Genomic DNA, 20,446 nt, shown 5'->3' with positions numbered 1-20,446 from the left:
AGCAATTTCTTGCATACTGTTATAAAATGTCTTTGTAAATAGTGTATCGATTTAACCGTCTACAAAATATGACAGGTTAGGATTCCTTTCAATGTGTGCAAAGCATGAGTTCGTGTAGCTTCTATCAATTTTGTTTCATTAAACAAAATATTATTTTGCTCCTTGACACATTCTGTATGTCATATGTATAGACTTATAGACTGTGTAATTGCATAAGCTTCGTGTCAAGAAAATAAGGTATCCACAGAGTAAAGTTCTATGTAAATATGTCAATTTCTGTGCTACCTGTAATTGTATATGAATAAATCTCTGTAGTTCTAACGTTTAGAATCTTTACTCAACTTTAGAAAAAGAATCAGATTCACGCATACATAAATGTAACATTATTTATTGTTATTATGTATTACATATTATAACTTAACATTAATTTGTATGACGAATTGTTAATTATTAATTTTTACTGCGAAAGTGAATCTTGGTAGGCAAAATTAATAGAGAATATACTTTACTTTTATCCCTACTAGACCGTAGATACGTAAAATTTAAGTTATTTTATTACAGTCATTAGTTATTACCAGCAGTGGTGGCTCAGTGGTGAGAATCTCGGACTTCAAAATCGTTAAGTCGGGGTTCGAGACCGGGCGAGCGTGCAGGAAATAAATTGATTTTTCAATTTATCTGCGCATGTGGATAACATCACCACTGCTTAAACGGTGAAGGAAAACATCGTGAGGAAACCGGCATGTCCAAGAATTAAAAGTTCGACGATATGTGACATCTGCCAACCCGCACTTGGCCAGCGTGGTGGATTATGGCCTGAACCCTCATAGGAGGCCTGTGTCCCAGCAGTGGGAACATATATGGGCTGATGATGATGATGATGATTATGCCAAAAACTCATCTAGTCTTGCGGTTAATGTATGTTAAGATTGATAGTTTTAACCAATTTAAATATTACAAGGAGTATTAGAACCTTAATATAACAATCTATTATAAGATTTTTAAAGTCTGATCGTGGAATGTTTATTAATGACATACTTACATATATATTCTATGCAATACGTACGAACTTGTCTACTAAATAGTTGTGTACCTAGCTTATTTAAATTAAATTTCATAATAGAAATAGAACTACAAAAGCAATTTGCAAAGACATCAGCTATATAGTGGAGAAAGAGAAGTTTCTTTGATATCATGATATAAAATATTGTGATGGCTTCTTCAATGTTCTTGATATAGAATTTGTAAGCCATTTAATATTTGTAAATCTTAAATGAACACCTGTGTCAATGTCGTTACAAAACTGGAGGAATATTTGCCTAGATGCCTCTGCAAATGTTCATGGGTGGTGGTAGCGCTTACTATCAGGCGACCCACCAGCTCTTTTGCCGACTAAGACATAAAAAAAATCTTGAGCCGGTATGCATTTTAGCATTTACACGAGCCTTTCTATGCAATGAATTTTTTTTTAGTAAGGAAAGAAGCCTTAATTTTCCAAGAGGATCTAGGCTGTAATTTTTATGCGAATGCTCGACGCCTTGTGCGGTGTAATGCTCACAGCAAGTGTGCATTTAACTGTAATATTAGGTAGTTTTTTACCTAAAATGTTGTTGTTGCCTAATGTCTTGAGCCTCTTGCAATAGAAAACCGGGTTTTGTCACCCACCTTCGTGCTTTTACTCCGTAGACCATGGTGCCACAAACCATCAAAAGTCATGTTCGGAGAAAGGTTCGATAAAACGTTATACGTGGAATGCTCGATGTTCTCCTACAAATCTCAAGTCTATCTATCTATATAAGTATTTTGATACTAATCAAATGTCACATACATTAAGTATATATATGCCAAATATTACCCATACCATAGAATGGTTGAAAATAATGAGACTCCCAAAGGATTTTCAAACTTACTTGAAAATCTATTTAAAAATAAGTGTGATATTTATTTGAAAAAACGGTAGTAGAGTATTGATTTACGAAAACACAGTGACGGCAAATTATTGCATGAAGAATTCATACTAATACAAGACAATATAACGTCTAATCATATCGACGTGCCACACAAACACTGCTTGGTATATAAAGGAAAGTACTTACTGGTAATAAACCAGCTAAGTAGCTCACCGCGGCTGAAACTAATCACGTATAAATAAAACCTCTGTAGACGACAACACCGTCTATCTTTAACGCACAGATGAGACGAGCAATTTATCTCAAAAGTTATAATGGGACAGCATTAACGTCAATAGCACAACGGATGGAATAGTATCTATTATCTCCATAATTTTCCTGTGGGAAACAACTTCCCGCGTGCTACATAAGTGTAAGGGAGTTATAACTTTTGCTTTTGTGTTTACATCTTTTGTTACTTTTGACTTAATGTGATTTTATTAAAACTTTTGACATGTATCACATATATTAGCAGTTCTAAATGTAAATGATTAAACCTCACAAATGAATACAATAAACATATAAAGATTTTTCAAACGTATATAACTTCATTAAATAACGGGTTAACTGTTCCAATTGACTTTATAATTATTGTATGAATTCTTAATTATTTTAAATAGGTATGCGAATGTTTGCACCTGTGAAATAATTATACGAAGTGTCCATCTAACCTTTATTATAAATAATATGAACGACGTCTATCCGCTCTATAGTAATTAACGGAAACACTTTTATAAAATAATTAAACTTCATTGTTAGATTAATTGAATATCTGCATAACCACATAACCTCTTCCATACGTACGTGCTTTTCATTAAAAATTTCTGGATGGATACAAAACTGATTCCTATTAGTACAGTTTTGCTCATTAAAATAGTTTCACACGAAGTTTAATATTCGATAGTACAAAAACTTTTGTCCGTATAACTATCCTATATCTTTATGTGGTCCCTTTGCGTCCGGTTCCATTTATATTGAATATCGGCTTAGAAAAATTATATATCAGTATTATGTGTAGTTTGATGAAATATCAATTTCGAGCTGGAGAGAAGATAATCGTGTCAATTGGGATTATCCTACCCGTCTTATTATTGTCATATTGTATCAGCAAAAATTCTCATAAACTGTACGTATTGTTCTTTTATAATATTATAAGTGTATCATATAAAGATTATCATCTTATATATTCTTCTACGGTAGAGCGGTAGAAACCGAATCGATCGAAATTTGATTTCGCTAAACTCAAATGTCAGTTTCTTTTCCCTTTAACATATAATACGATATGATTCGGATCCCTTCGTCTTACAATTTTTGTTCCGTTACATATGATTTAAAATGAGTTCTTTCCATTGCAAGAAAGGAAATATTGGAGTATGGACATTCTGTTTAATTTTGTGTATCCCTCTGACAATACGCGTATCATCTACGTCGACGCGCTGAAAACGAGAAAAAACAAGTCCGCAGATAAAGCGTGTAATTGCTATAAATTGTAAATTTAAAAATGTCTAAAATGTATGTATGTATGCAATAAATGAAATAAATGAATGAATGTTCTAGATAAAGCGTTTCTTGTACGCATTCTTACGATGCGCCTACGAGACACTCACGCTTACACCTGGCGTGATAAGCGAGACAAATATGTATTTCGTATATGAGTAAAAGAGAAGAACATTGACAGAAGTAAAATTGCTAAGGAAAAATCTGTGAATTAAAGTTAAATCACATATTATGTTTCTAAGCTATGCACTACTATTTGCGTTTGCTTCAAGCTAATAAAATATTCTATATAAATATTTAAGTAACTAGCGTAATGTGGGTATTATTGGAAATATTACTTGAGAATTTAACAAAATTCATATTCTGCTGAACTTTCAAACGATCTCTATGAGGTAAATGTTTTTTGTTGTATCAGTTCAAATTTTGTATTCGTGTTGATAAATAACTATTTTTTTATTGTCATGTTATTTCATAATGTTTTAATGAACTACTGAAACATGTAGTTGTATATCATACGACTTTTTAATTATTACTTTTGAAAATATAGGGAATAACCAGTATACATACCTAACTACGGCGAGAGCATTACTCTGCAATGAAAACTAATTTGTTAATAGTTTTATTACTAAAAGTATGGCAAGGCAAGGTGAATGTAAACATTTGGGTTAATATTTTATAATCGAGGAGAACAGGGTAAGTGAGATGTGTAAGGTGTGTATTAAAATTGCGAGACTTAATTGTACAATGTCAAATCAAATAAATATCCATTTGTAACACGAGTTACAATCAGAACTGACGAACTAAAAGCCGTGTATCCAATCAGTCACAATTTTCTGCTCCAGCACGATTTGATTACGAATTGCAAGTGATGGAGATGCGTACGATATATTTACGACGTTATGCCACACGTGCTTTGTTCTGAAACATATCTATACAATATTATTACCGTGCAATGCAGCCACTGGAAACCATTTTTGTAGTCCTCTCTGAATGCACGGTTTTCAATCAATTACTACCGACAATTCGGTTACTCGTTGCGTGTCGATTAATTTTCGGAAACGTGTACCTAGCTCATAGTTATACTGTTAATATAATGTACATCGTTTTAATATATCTTTTAAAGGTATTTCAATTGCCACCGCTCCAAGCGGTTTCTAGTCAATGTAAACTATTTGTTTCATGTTAATATAAATTGTAGACAATGTTTAACATAATAAACGTAGGAATACTAAAAATAAGTGTTGTACTAAATATTTCTTATGTTAAAGTAGCTGTTCTAATACTTACCTATCTGTTTATTATGACTTATTTGAAATTTCATAGAAACTAATACTTTTAATGTAACGTTTGTTTTAGGGAAATAAACTTTACTTACATATGTTATACCACGTATATTAAAAAATCAATTATGTCAAAAAGTGTAAAATATTGTTTTTATTCTTCAATGATTATGTGAATCTTAAAATAGTTTTATTATAATTCAATGTTAAGTAAGATCATTTAAAATCTAATAGATTGAATTGTTTTCTTACACCTTCGTTTACAAAATTATAAAAACGATATGTTTATGTTATATGCAACTATTTTAAACCTATTCAGTATTTCATATCGAAACCTAGGTAATAAAGTAACTAAATGATAAGTATAATAAATGTTATGTATGTCACACACTGTTCGATTTGCTAACTTATTTCGTTGAATGTTGTGTTTATCTCTAATTGTTGTGCATATAATGTGTATTACTAAAATTGTTTTTTTGTATTGAGAGAAAATATTTATGTAACAACAGCTGATAAACCTAAATAAATAAATAAATAAATAAATAAATAAATAAATAAATAAGCCGCGACAGCGTATTATTACTTAGAGAATCTATTAAAACTTAGAACTTATGTTTACAATTACAAAACAGTAAATGCCTATACTTATATAACATGTCCACTAAAATGATTGTATTAATATAAAACCAATACAGCAGAACTCTTTCAATTTTCAAAAATACACGAACAATTTGAAAATAATTCAATATTGTTAAGAACCCACCAACTCTTGAAGGATATTTCCAAAACATTCGATAGCCTACCAGTCCAATATGCACCTGTAAACCAGATGTATATACATGGCTTATATCCTGTAACATTTAATCTAACCCGAGCGATGGCAGGATCGTTGGTAAATCTTCAAATCAAACAGTGTGTGCATTTCCCATTCGCTTACAATATGAACTATTGCTTACATATATGAGAATCTTTCTTGTGTTTATATGAGATTTTAACCGCCTATTGTATCCAAAGATGTTGTTTCTTTTGTAATCACGAATTGATGTCTATTTTATTGCTAAACCGTCGGAATAAACATAATTTGTGTTTCAATATTGTTTTATTATTTTCCGATTTATGACCAATTATATTTAAGATCGGTAAATAAAAACACTAGTGGTAGGTACACTATGAATAAAAGGGAATGTTTTTGCATTGTTCCTATGTCGCCTAAAACCGTTCAAGTTTGAAGATTAATCCAACAACGAGTTGTTATCAGCAATACGCTGATTATGTAGTAGGTGGAAACAAAACCTTATCTATCTAAATGTATAAGTCAAATAAGTTAATAACATTTATGAATTACCCTATACCAAACATCAATCAATCATTTATTTTTATATATTCCTGTCTACTGTTGCTTTGCAATAATGAACTTATCAAGTAGTGTTTTTCACGTCACAGCCGACAAAGAGATTCTCCACCCATAACAATTCCAGATGCCTTACGCCTACAAAGAGTTTGGTGAAGGTTATGATTATGGTCCCCTAGCTCCCCCACACACCCTAAAGACACAGTAAATATTATTCTACTACCTCCTCCGCTACCTTCTTCTACGCTACTACTACTACCTCGCTACCTTCCTCCCTACGTTCTACGCCGCTAATTAATCCCATTCGTGCCGTAACGACATCTCCTAGAGTAAGCAAATAATAACTCCGATATTCAATGAAATCAATGTATCTATCACTCCATAATCTATTAATGACAATTTTTTATAAATTTTAATATACCTACGTCAATAGCTGTAACTCGGAGTTTGTAAAAAAGTAGTCCGTTTGAAGCAATTCTAATGAAAAACTGCGTACCGTCATAAATCCTGAACAGGTATTATGTATAAAAGTGAATGGCTTTCAAGCTAAAAGCCTGGGAGTGCCTTCAATCGCAATAAAGGCCTGGACTATTTAATTAAAATTTCTCTTTTTATCGCAAATAGTAACTAATTTATTTTTTAATTTGTACCAAAGTACAAAGCTTTGCATAGACACAATTAGTTGTCATATTAATTGGAATATAAAACTGAAACAATGTAAATTTTTACGAATTATCGCAATCTAAAAATCAAGAATTTACAGTTCTAGATGTTATAATTGCACATGAGTTTAGAATACTTAATGTAATATGCTTTACAGTTTTCGTAGTAGTAGTATTTTTGTAAGGATCTTTTTATAATAAAGATAGAAAATATTTTAAATTCCTACTGATATTATTACTGTGATAGTAACTCTGTCTGTCTCTTCTCCACGCGTAAATTGCTGAAGCGATTAGGATGAAATTTAGTACAGAGATAGATTGAGACACAAAAATGAACAAATGATAGTATTTATCCTGGAAATCGCTCTGGAACAGGAGTTATGCGTGTACAAACTAGTGTTGCAAACTGTGCTTGTTCATCTTTTACATTGTGTAATACTAATAAACATAACAATTATAGGTACAATAACAAGAAGTGAATTTCTAAGTACAACCATGTATAATATTAATTTTATTATCTTATCCTGATACGTTACCCAGAATTATTGGAAACTAACAATGTTTTTGATTTGGCGGAATATCTGCTAACTACATGTAATTGTAATATGCTGTGACACACATAGTTTAATATAATGGTATGGCTCTATACAATGTGCTTATTAATGGATCAATATTTATACAACTTTGTCTCCCTAGCATTATATCGATTAAAATACATCGAAAGCGAGGTTTTATTTTTTCACGTTTGCTTTTTCAATCGCGTATAACCCGATTCTTTATTATGATATTACTTAATGGATTTTTAAAAGAAAAATGTCTTAAAGCAGAACAATTTTTTCTACGCAGGCTATCTCCTAAACTTACTAGGATATCCTTACTAGTTCATATCCAGTAAAATTATATACCTATGAAATAAACTGTATCTATTATTTTATTATTGATTCCAGTGTGGGAAAAACTACAGTTGACAGAACATAAGTGTGAACAAGCAGGCGATATTGCCGATCAGAACTAACCAGAGAATGTTTCTCAACTAAACAATTTTATTCCTGCATAGTGTAGTATGTATAATATACATACAAATATAAAAACGTAGATTTTTTATAATTCTTACTACATAATAAATATATAGAATCAAAACTTCAGCAAATAAAATTGCGACAACCCAACTGTCCCGTTGCCCGCATCTCCTGGTAGTCGTAGAGGAAAAACAAGCGTCTAATAAAATACCTATGCTTTACCTACACACCTAAAAGACTCTAGGGAGAATTGAAAAACTTGTATTCACGTGTATACCTTATAAAGTAAATACACATTGCTTAACAGAATATGTATGTGTTCATAACAAATCTAGGCTTTGACTTGCAAACTAACCAAATTATTTAATTATCATCAATTATCTACGGCATTTAAGAACACCTTAGTCTTTTTAAATATGCTACTTCCCTTTACGACTGTCTCTCTTCTGAATTTGCAACTTTAATTGTAATTGGCGTTTGATTACTGTTTCTGCAACAATAAGAAACAATGCACATGTCGTTTCAGTATTATGTTTTTACAATGAAAATAGATCATAACTTTAATGAGTCAAAAGTCTGAAATCATGAATTAAGGTAAATGTTTATGCTGAGTATAAATTTATAGCAAATCACTAATTAATAGGTTTTTACAACAATAATATAATGTTATGTACAACGGATCAATTAACAAGGTCCAAGTGAAACGCTAGCATACCTACTGCATAAGTCTTCTTGAACGAACTGTATTATAACACAACATACTATTATATTTCCAATATAGATAGCATCAAACAAAAGTCATTCTTTATGGAAATTCACTTCAATGTTTACTAACTCTTAATTATTAAAGTATAAAATATTATTCATCTATGGACTATACTACTAAAACATTAAATAAAAACACAGTTACGTTTTTATTATCGCGCAGAAAATCTTAAAACACTATCTAAAAATGTGTATAAAATCTATGGTTAAGATAAAATTTTCAACTAATAACATAAAATGGTCACATGAAAAAATAAAAAGGGTTTTGGTAGAACCCCTGGAGGGACTCGAACCCTCAATCCCCGGCTTAGGAGGCCGATGCCTTATCCATTAGGCCACAGGGGCTTGTACTTGAAAACATGAAACGCGACTTCAGTTTAAAGGAATATACATTTACAAAGGGCTTTTTGCGAGAAAATATACAAAAAACTTAAAACTTTACGTATGCAATAGTTTAAGTACTAACTAATTAAGGTGATCACGTGATTACTTTCGAAAATAAAGAGCGGCAATTTATTTTATAAGAAATAAACTCCTAACTCCATAATATACAAAATTACATTATATATAATTATTATATTTAGAAATTTTGATATCAGCCCTTTGTAGTTGATATTATTGTATCAGTGAAACAGATAACTATACAGGCAAAAGGACATGATATATACATCTGCAATTTATTACTCGTCGATTGTATTAATACTAAAAACGTGAAAGTTTGTGAGGAAAACCACTTAAACGATTATGATGACTTGGCATTGATGTAGCTTATGTAGCTTTTGTATCATATATCGCGGCAGAAACCACGCGGCACAGCTAGCAATAACATAAAATACATTTAATCTGTTCAAACTCAGAAGCAACATGCTTAGACATAAAATAAACTTTATTCTTATTCTGGCTTTATTTAGAACATATTATTTAAACGACCCAAAACAAAACATCCTATTGTGAATGTATGTCTATTACACCATAGATATTTTAACAAATAGGAACTGAAAACAAGATGAAGATCATGTATAGAAAATGGGGAAAAACTTTTTGGGTTAATATATAAAGATTTAACAAAAAGCACCTTAACATTTATATTCGTGGTAAAAATTTTACCTGATAGGCACTAATAAGTCTACATCGGTACAAGCTCCAACTACACCATACAACCTAGTCTGAGCTAGTTATAACCTACTAGCTGCGCCTCGCGGTTTCACCCAGGTAAGTCCGTATTCCGTAGGAATAACGGGATAAAATGTAGCTTATATGTTATTTCAGTTGTCCAGCTGTCTACGTAGCAAATTTCATTGCAATCAGTTCAGTAGTTTTTGCGTGAAAGAGCAACAAACACACACACAACCTTACAAACTTTCGCATTTATAATATTAGTAGGATAGGATAACTAATCATATTAGATCTCTTGAATTTTGTGTAAACAATTTTAATTCGTTATGTAACGTATTTAACACTTTTTTCTAGCGTATCATAAAGCTGTTATCATAAAATACATGTTTACACTAGGTATAGAAGTAGATGTTGAAAAATCCTCTCTTACGTAGATGAATTACATACTTAAATCAAACCTTTTTTCTTCGAATCCTTCGGAAATACGCCACTATATATATGATTTGATGACAATACCTACAAGTTATACTCTTAGTATGAAAAAAATTATGACGAAAAATAAAGGTGACGAAAATTTGCAGTTTTCTAAGATGCTGTTATTATCTCTTAGTACAAAAAAAAATATTGCGTGTATGTTACCCCGCTGACATACTATATTATACTGATGGAATTTATCTTATTTTCATCTTGAGAAGATGTCTGATGATGAGTATGATGAGTATAAAATGACTAAAAACCCCAAAAATAGTAACAGTAATTTACATATGTATAAAAAAAATATATTTACTAATTGAAATATACAAATTGAGAAACAAGTATCGAAATAAAAACTGTAAGCAAAGCAGAGAAATAAAACGCATGTAGCAAAAAAAGTACAAAAAAAAAATTAAAAACAAAAAGGTGTGCAACCTGGAGGGACTCGAACCCCCATCCCCGAGCCAAACAGACGCTCGGTGCCCTATCCCTTAGACCACAGGTGATTGTGCTAGCCCGATCAAAATTTTGAATGACTATCGAATTTTCGATGACGAATTATTGCGTTTTCTAGTGTTCAATAAATCAAACTATAAAAGAACATTATAAAAAACTGGAATCGGTAATTAAATAACGATCCATTGTCCTTCAAAATAACTAGAAAGGGTTGTTTATAAAGCAGCGCCATCTGTTCGTTTATATATCATTTTAAATACGAGGGCGCTCCAAACAAAATATACTCTGCAGCCTACATCGAGAGCCTTATAATAATGTTTTTACATTAAAATCACATAAATTGAAAATAAATTAACTTTACTATGTTCATATTTTGTAAGAGAATAGTAAAAGTTATATTTTTACAATTATTACCCTCTGTTCTCAATCCGTAAACAAAACACAAACGACAAAACCCTTTAAACTTGGATGTTTTGCTATAAATTCATTATAAAAAAAACATGTTATTTAATTTAGTAGGTGTGCCACGCTATGCACCCAAGATATAATTATAAAATCTACAAGAGACAATACAAAAGAGAAAAGAAATATAAAGAGAGATACCCCTGGAGGGACTCGAACCCTCAATCCCCGGCTTAGGAGGCCGATGCCTTATCCATTAGGCCACAAGGGCTTGGAGCATGGCCATCAAATTAACCATCAGATATTTTAAGATTTGCACTATCGAGTTTCAAACAGTAGGCTTATAAAAAGCTTATCATTATTTTAACATCATCACATTGTTTTTGAGAAATCGCAGAGACACACAAAAATTTCGCATAAATCAGATGTTAGATCCAAAAAATAGCTCGCATTTGCAATCTGCACTGCCTTACCTTCCTTTGGAATATCATATCTACATATTTAGAAGGTACCTAATAAGATATTAGTGAAAACTGGTTCTACGTAAGAATATTGGTTAGTGGTTATAGGATATGAATGTTTCCTGCTAGCAAACAAGACTTTATTTTGTCCCAATTTAAACAGACCGATTCAAACTTCGTACACTTGTCAAGGATCGGTGACAAAACAATAATTTCATATGTTTAACTTATTATCCATATAAGGTTCGCCGAGATTAAATAATTTACTTGTATATAATGTGTTTATGATCAAAGGTGAGACAACGGTTGAGTCTATCATTATGGCATGTTTTATGACTTTTTATTAAGTATATTTATTTGCTTAATTTCGCAATGCATTCCATATTCAATAATTGGTTGAAAGGGCGTTAAATGAAACAAGTATCTGTAAATAAGTATGTATTCTTACACCATAATGGATACATTGTTAACGAAATTCGGTTTAACAAATATGTTTTATCAGCATACGATACTATGTTAATTGTTACAATAAACTTCGCACACAATCAAACTATAAATAGAATATATATCATTATACAATGTTTTATGTGCATTGAAGACCTAGCACAAATATATATCAATTCTTTTGTAAGTACATCAATAGATTAATTCCCAATTATAATAATACTTTGTGCAAAGCCTTTCACAATTTAATTGCGTTACGTGTCACTAACATACAAAATCTTTAAGATTATCAATTAATTCATACATTTACTATGTTTAAGCGCATACATCGAAGCTTTATTCAGTTGATTGACAATACAAGGACTTAAGTTAGCAGCTGATTTATATATAAACTACCTAATAGTTTATCATTTAGAATCACTGTTATATAAACTCCTTTCAATAACGAAAACGACGTTAAAACAAGAATCCAAGGCTTTACGAAAACATATTTTAATCACTCTCATAATGTTTATAAACTCAAACCTAAGTATGTTTCAAATCATATATTCTTTGTGTTTGCTCGGACCTGTCAGGCACGAATTAGGCCATCTCGGACCGAGGAAGGTATCACACCAACACAGAAGAACGGCGTGAAGTAGTAGAATAAGAATGCTCCTGTGTTTCATTCGGTAAGCGAGGGAGCTGAATACCCGTCTCGTCTTCCTTTACTATTTCCTTTATTCCCACCGTGATTCGTTTATTTTCTCCCTTACCACTTAAGCACGGGAAATGCAAAAGATCATGGGGGATGGTGAACGCTTACCATCAGGCGAACAACCGTTTTGGCCACGTTTGCCCGCTCCAGCACGAAAAAAAATGAAAGATAAATACCTGAAAACTAAACTGAACTTCAAAAAATTTTTACGGTAAACTAAAAAATGTGCGGTGTTTTTAGGGTTGTATTTACACAGTATTCCTATATTCGAATTCATACGTAGGAATATTTTCATTTTATTCGATATTTACCATTGAATTCGCAGACCACTGTTGCACAACGAGCGAAATTAAATTTCATTTTTCAATGCGACCAATCACACATGTCTCGATAGGAGACCCCACAAGAGCAACTCGAAGATATTGCTAGTTTCGAGCCAGTTGTGCGACGAGTCACGTGATTTATTGCCCTTTGATATGTGAAGGAGCATTTACTTGGTTGCTCTGACACTTTTGAAAGTTTCGCGTTTAGTTATCATGTTCAGAGGAACTGCTTTTCGGTATGGTTAAGAATTATCAAGTTCAGAATTAGCACCGACGATTTAGGGATACATTTTTGTGCGTACGAAACAACAAGAAATAGTCGTGAATATTTAAAAAAAATATTGACATGCATTTCATCTTACTATTAATATCGGAACTATCTACTCGGCTATTGGTTATTGTAGGGGCGAACATTACGTCTGCCATGCAAATGATTTGATGCCAGCCGGGCATCAAATCATTTGCATTTTGATAATTTTAGCGAGAATTATAATTTTAGATAGAAGTTAAAAAAAGCTCTAACACATAAATCTATACGAAATATAACCTATGCGGTTGCCTTGTAAGTGAGCATTCCTTCTATATACTCAATCGCTGTTTGTAGATTCTAACATAAGTCCCCGTGTTGCAATCATTCCTATTAACTTTACACAAACAACAAACACCTATACAGCGTTACAATGAAACATATAATGTACAGGTTAATGTAATGTATTCATATATGAATAGAAATTATTGAAAAAAATCTTCACTGGTTCTTGAGATACCTACGGATATTTGTGACGACTTTAAAGGTTTTATCTTAAAATAATTTCGCGAATCTATCGAAAAACAAATAATAGCAAATTGCACGGTATGAATGTGTCTCTAAGTTCTTAATGTGTTTTTGTTTTTTTTTTATTTAAATTTACAAGTATGTATATGACCAATACATATGTAAAAGCCTCAAAATTTGTGGAAAACGGCGCCCATAGCTTTTATATATTACAAAATTGTGACTAACATCACAAACTCGCGTCATTAGTAACATTACAGTATTCTTAAAGCTCATTCTTAAATCGTAAACAAAAGAAAACATCGCATTCATTAAAATCTAAAAGTGCTAGCGAACAATGCGAATATGAGATTAGTAAAAGATACATTCAGTGAGTATAAGTAGGAATCAACTTAACTTTCAATAGATATTAAAAAGAATCAATCGTTGAGAGAATTATCTAGCTACTAGTTGTATTAATACAATGTATATACGTGAAAACGCTTACAATGGGAAGAAATAACCCTCCCAAAATATATCTCGTAAGCAATTTGTTCTCTTGCAAAAAGTCTCTTAACAACATAGAGCAAGCGAAGGAATGATTCTAACTATTCGGATACAGTGTACTATTTGGTAATATTACGCCAATAACATATCGAACTATATGTGATAATCCTAAGTTTCCTTGGTTTTAACGCACCGTTGGACAAAATAAGTTAATTTTACAATACAAAATAGCATCACAACTCATTCCATACAGATGAAACACGTCTCTGTGTGTCCAGAGTGACGATATGTTTGTACGTGTACGTATACGCATTAATGCGTGTACGGGCACGCACACACCATAGATCGAACCTAGACTAAATCAATTGTATACATAGCGCAGAACTTAATTAGTTTTAATTACAGGGTATTTGTGCACGTCAAGTATCATTATTTAAGCATAAACTAGACGACATATGAATTCGCAATGCACAAGCCATTATATTAAAGCATCGTTAAATAAACTTAAAACTAATTTATTGTATGAATTTATACGCAGATTTACTACGTTTGATGTGATAAAAATTTTGTTCCACGTTTTCCAATGCCAGATATTATAATGAATCGAAAGAAATATAACAAATTCTACGATGGATTGATAAAAAATATCAATAGTAAAATATCAATTCGAGGCTTAACTGTATTTACAAAACTACTTAAATCTACAGCTAAGTGGAGAAAAAACATTTTCGTAGTGTTTCAATATGTAATTATAGATCTCGATAGTAAAATAGAATACAATAACTAAGTTGATTACTCGATAACATTTACAAGTACCAACGTCAACTTGCGACTAAACGCTATTTCACTAGAAGACAACTGATCTGCTAGGAAAGCTATGGTATACGCAATGAAACTATAAAATCTACTTCTTCATACATTTCATATAATTCTATAAATCATCACTAACAAATACTATAAAGCCAGTGCAACTGATTCTTAATTCATACATAATACAGAGTACTACGACTTTCGAAAAATTGTAAGTAAAAACTAATTGTTATATTTTGTTATACATTCTTAAGTGATGTTTGCATGTCGCCATGGAAACCGTAATAAAAGACTGTAAGTACTTTAAGAATTATATAAAAGATATAGTGGCTGAATTTTCACTCAGCTCACACTTACAGCAAGTAATAAAAACGTATCTCCTAAACTGTCCGTAAAAAGGATATTTCGAGTAGATTGAATACTGAGTCGTTCATTCTTAATGCTGCATTTCGAATGTAGAAGCGGTGTTTAGCGTTATACCGGCGTATATGCCAGGCTATGCTACAACTAGTGAATTCATACAATCGTGGTACCAAATGCTCAACACTTATAGGTACTCTTTTGACACAAAATTCACATCAAAATCATTTAAATTTATCTAAACATTTATTTACTTTTTGCAAGCATGGATTTCGTTGCCATTGGTCGTTTCTTTACCGCCATAAATTTCTCTGGAAAATTATTACAAACATTACCTTATACATCGCACGAATCATAATTTACCTACTACGTAAAATGCTATTCACGGCAAAACTTGCATGTCATACTTAGACAAATTACGCTCACTGGAATTCTAACGAATTACTACAAATCAATAATTCCGAAAACACTAATGACCTCTCACATGTACAAACAGCATCTAAACACAGTCGAAATCGACACAGAATTACCATAAAAAAAAACTAATTAAATGTAAGTAGTTAACGAGTTAGTATACATCAGAATCAGGGAACAAATCATACGTAGCTCATTGTAGGTCGAATGTTTACACAGGCGGTATGGTCCACAGTACCGCTGTCTTGTCCGCGGAGGTGGATAAGAAAGAGAAGTCGTCGGGGTGCCACCTCGCCGATATCACCTTGTCCGGATGCCTCGCAACTGGCACGCTGGGGAGAGCGCACGTTAGGTCGCCTGAAAAATGTGTTCGATCAATGCCCACGGTCAGTGTAGTCTAAAATACCGCATGAACAATGGAAATTATATAGCAAATATAACATAATTCACATCTAATGCTGTTGAAAATATAGATAGTCAGGGAGGCAGTTAAGCGTGGAAAATATGGTTTTGGGGAATCCCCTTATAGTCTTCATAGAATTCTAATAGCACGTGATGTGTTACTTAACTTTTCTACAGATCAATTTAATTTTAGAATCAAATTGAGACCTTTTATTTAATATAGTATTTATTTCAAATTTAGTATTGTACTGATTTATTGATAAAAAATATGTAATTAAATGATAATGATGGACACATCTGACGCTTGTAACAGGTAAAATATTTATTATAAGTTAACAACATTTAAATCGTTAAAAAATTACACGCAAATTCGGCCCCGTCTAAGATCCCACTTACGCTATAGCTATGTGGAGGAAGGAAGGTGGAATTCCTACATCGACTGACCGGCCGGTAATACCCCCGATGGAATGTTGTTGGATATGCTCTGTAGCGAAAATATTTCACTTGCGCGATTCAAATGGCCGTGTCGCTAAATTTACAATACATTTAGCTACAGCTGTATCCCCCGACAGAATCGATACAGATTTAAAAAAAAGTATTTATCTCTACAGATGGTTTGTCAAATTTTATTCCATTTTGGATACACTATATAGTGACTACTCCGTTAGAAAAATATGTTACTACATCTACTACTTTTGTGTTCGAAGACAATTTAATGACGTAACCGAACAAAAGCCTAGTATAATAATAACATACGCGTAAGTTTGTATCCCGTAGGAATATCGGGAAAAAAATTGCCTTTATGTTTTTCCAGTTGTCCAGCTATCTACATATCAAATTTCATTGCAAAGAGTTCAGTAGTTTTTGCGTGAAAGAGCAACAAATACACACACATCCTTACAAACTTTCGCATTTATAATATTATAGTAGGATGTTACGACGATACAAGAGGATTGAAATTGCGAGAGTTCGATAAACCCTCGTTTATATTATTTGCTATGTATAACGTATATATTTATTAAATGTATTGATGTGACGCAATTTCTCTAAACATTTCATCCGCACCCATCCGTACAACAACAAGCACTATAATCAATTACAACGCGAAAGTTACCTCTTTCTAAATGTTAATTTAACGTGCACTAAAAGCTCATTGACCGTAAAATATTCAAAACTACAAATCATTATAGCGGCGTTAATATTACAACCTAAATTGGACTGGTTCTAAATAATTGTGGACAATAACAAAAACCGTTGTCGTGCGCGTGATCCTGTTTATTGTACACTGTCACAAATACTTTAAAAAAATAGTGTCCTTTAGTAAAACCCTTTTTTACAAAAACTTACTTTCCGGAAATATTAAGAAATATATTTAATGTTTAAATATAACAAATTTGCATGCTGTTGAATAACGGCTAAATATGCTTTTAAACTGAATACCTTAAATACAATGGCAACATGCAAATAAACGAATTATTATTGTTATAATTGCCACGTTAGATTAAAAACTATACTGATTTTCACTGTATCGTATAGTAGTCATTATTATGTCATAATACTAACGAATGAAACGTTCAAAATTGACTAAGGAAATATGTTGAGACAAAATACAGTTACTGAAAAATAAATATTTCAATCACACACATATCTTTATTGTGCGAAGATTCGAGAATAACACACCTCCATCGCTAAGTTACATTAATAAAATTGAACATAAGAAATGTACAATTTAAATACGAGGTAACCCTGCGCTCCGAAGTAGCGTTCCCTTCGTACTCCCGGCAGCAACAATATACGGCATAATAGACCTTTATTCGAGCAATCCTCTTATCTCAGTAATCCAGCTACCAAGTTTGATTTCTCACCATTTGACATGCCATAAATTACAACGGCGATACGACCGAGGCTATTATGACTCGGGCAGTATTTACTCGTGCTCCTACTTGTACCAATAACGTCATCTCCGAAATCAATAGCGTTATTGGTATGAAGCGATTTCTCGCATCCCCTGGCGGACATGAAATGACAATCTTCTATCTTTATATCTTTTTTTATAGGCCAGTAGATTGAGACCACACTTTTCCACACACGAGATTGCTCGATGCGCTGAGTTCTTTCTCTATATCTTCGTAAACACTTCGGAATTGAAATAAAGTGATCCGTGAAATCTATCGGATACAGATAAGACTTGATACATTCAAGATTTCCAGTTGAAAGGGAAATTTTCCGTGAGCAAAACTCACTTAGAAATGTATATGGGGCGAAATGTCTATTTCATTTTCTATGCTAATATTGTTAAGTAAAAACTTTTGTATTTTTTATTATTTGTAAAGTTTTCGCGCAAAAACTGCTGGACAGATGGAAATCACCTCCACCATCATTTTTGCGCCATTAGCTTTAAATCTTCAATGTGTGTGTGGCTATATTTGTACCACGGACGAAGTTGGGACGAACAGCTCGTAAGATATATAAAGCAAATACTCAAATTCGTTTTTCTTTGTTGTAAATCGATATGATTGGTACGGTGAACCAATAAACTTATTTGACATTGTGGTACATTTAGGTCAGTGTAAGAACGCTCACAATATCAACAAAATGTAGTGTGCCTCGACCACAATAACTTTAGTGTAGCCATACTGTATCGCTCCGTTTAACCAATATGAACTTTGCTCGTTGTCAAACTATTTGGCCAGCATTTAACTCCGTTCCAATTAAATATTACATGTTTATAGATTTATAGGACACTTCTTAACGCCTTTTCATGTAATGTTACAGATCGCTACCTAGCGATAAGGCCTTTGCTATTTATTTATTTGTTTTAAGTTTTTCGTTCGCCCTTATAATATGTATATATATTTTCGTAACGCAATAAACAATATTCATTAATTCATATTCGTGCAATATAGTCCAAATGTTTCTCATGATATTCGTGTAAAACATTAAGCCGTAATGCAACCTAAAAGCGCAGTCGCAATCAAATCATCAGAATATCCGTGACATCACTCAACGAATCTAAATTTCAAACTAAGCAATATCGCTATGCTTTCTCAATTCAACTTACGAAATGAACGTCTCGTCTGAGCGGTAAGTACGTTAACCGTAGCTGGATGAAAGTATATCATCCGGAGCTGAATGCAAACAATTTATAAGTTGAATGAGTTCCAAAGCACCACAGTCGGAATTTCCAATGCGATGTGCGAGACCGGTACAAAGCAAACATAACATTATGGTGTGTCGTCGAGCGTAGAACAAATTCTGAAGTGAGCTTAACACGCACAGATGTGCAACTCGAGCGAACGGATATAAGGTGCAAAGCCCGTAGATTAATTACGTGTCGTCGTACAAGTACCAACTTCGATGTAATTTTCAGTGGGTTTTCCACAACTATCTCCTGAGAGAGCGTGCATATTATATTGACTTTATACTATGATGATGTTATTTCTTGTCATACATGACAGTAATGAACATTACTATTCACTATCTTCATTTTTATTTTTTTTCAGACTTCTCTGTAAAGGACACATGGTATTTTCCCTGTACGATGATGTTATAATAACTGTCGAAGGATTTTCTTAGAATAGTAAAAATGAGAATGATATGATTTGACAAAGCTTAGAAATGTTTCCTGCAAAATATTATATTACGCGATTCTTTCGTTCGCATTATCTTCTGCTTCGCATAGTTTGATCAGAGAACCATTATGGGTTAGTGTGGGCGATGTATTCCAAATCTTCTAGTTTGTCTTCTGTCCCCTTCTTTAGCTCATATGACATATGGTATGATTGACAAGTGATTGATAATACGCATGTCATAAATATGATGATACGCTGACAAGTCATAGACATTAGTTACGAAAATATAAATTTGACGCCTCCTTGCTTGTAGATTATAAATTATGAAAATAATCATTCTATTAAGAGTTACGTATTCGATTTGTCGATGTTAAGTTTCATTTAATTTTTCTGTGATTGTATATATTAAAATATATATAGATTGGACGCGCGCTGCTCTATTGACTCTTTGGAACTAATCCTATTCAAAAAATTGCGAATGAATCTCGGTTAAGTAGCAAATAAAATCAATTATGAAAGACATTGTGCGAAACGCTCATATTTTTATTTATTAATATTCCTATTACCGCAACGCCTAAGATGGACATTAATACGCCATAAATATAATTGTTCGTATATTAAAATTGATTTAGTTTAAGGCCATTATACAAATAAATAAGTACGGACTTTCGGACGTTTCTTATTAAGTTTGTACTTTCAGAAGGCATAAAATTTCTAGTCGATATAAATGG

At 32.4% G+C, this 20,446-nt stretch overlaps 1 protein-coding gene and 2 non-coding genes across 5 annotated transcripts in view; all 3 read right to left on the bottom strand.

The window, feature by feature from the left end:
* Nucleotides 1-8,795: 8,795 nt before the first annotated feature.
* Nucleotides 8,796-8,868, bottom strand: Trnar-ccu. The gene has a single exon. It is a non-coding gene; the product is annotated as a tRNA-Arg (tRNA).
* Nucleotides 8,869-11,169: 2,301 nt separating this feature from the next.
* On the bottom strand, nucleotides 11,170-11,242 carry Trnar-ccu. The gene has a single exon. It is a non-coding gene; the product is annotated as a tRNA-Arg (tRNA).
* Nucleotides 11,243-13,771: 2,529 nt separating this feature from the next.
* LOC119835714 (WD repeat-containing protein 47) overlaps nucleotides 13,772-20,446 on the bottom strand; it is a 50,766-nt gene continuing 44,091 nt past the window's right edge. For all 3 annotated transcript variants that reach the window (XM_038360691.1, XM_038360693.1, XM_038360694.1), the window contains one exon: nucleotides 13,772-16,098. In XM_038360691.1, coding sequence (XP_038216619.1) covers nucleotides 15,953-16,098 — 146 coding nt within the window. In that variant the 3' untranslated portion in view covers nucleotides 13,772-15,952. The remainder of the gene's footprint in view (nucleotides 16,099-20,446) is intronic.

Source organism: Zerene cesonia, chromosome Z, assembly GCF_012273895.1.
Source record: "Zerene cesonia ecotype Mississippi chromosome Z, Zerene_cesonia_1.1, whole genome shotgun sequence".
In the NCBI taxonomy this organism is placed as follows: Eukaryota; Metazoa; Arthropoda; class Insecta; order Lepidoptera; family Pieridae; genus Zerene; species Zerene cesonia.
This window is presented reverse-complemented; position numbering and strand designations above follow the sequence as displayed.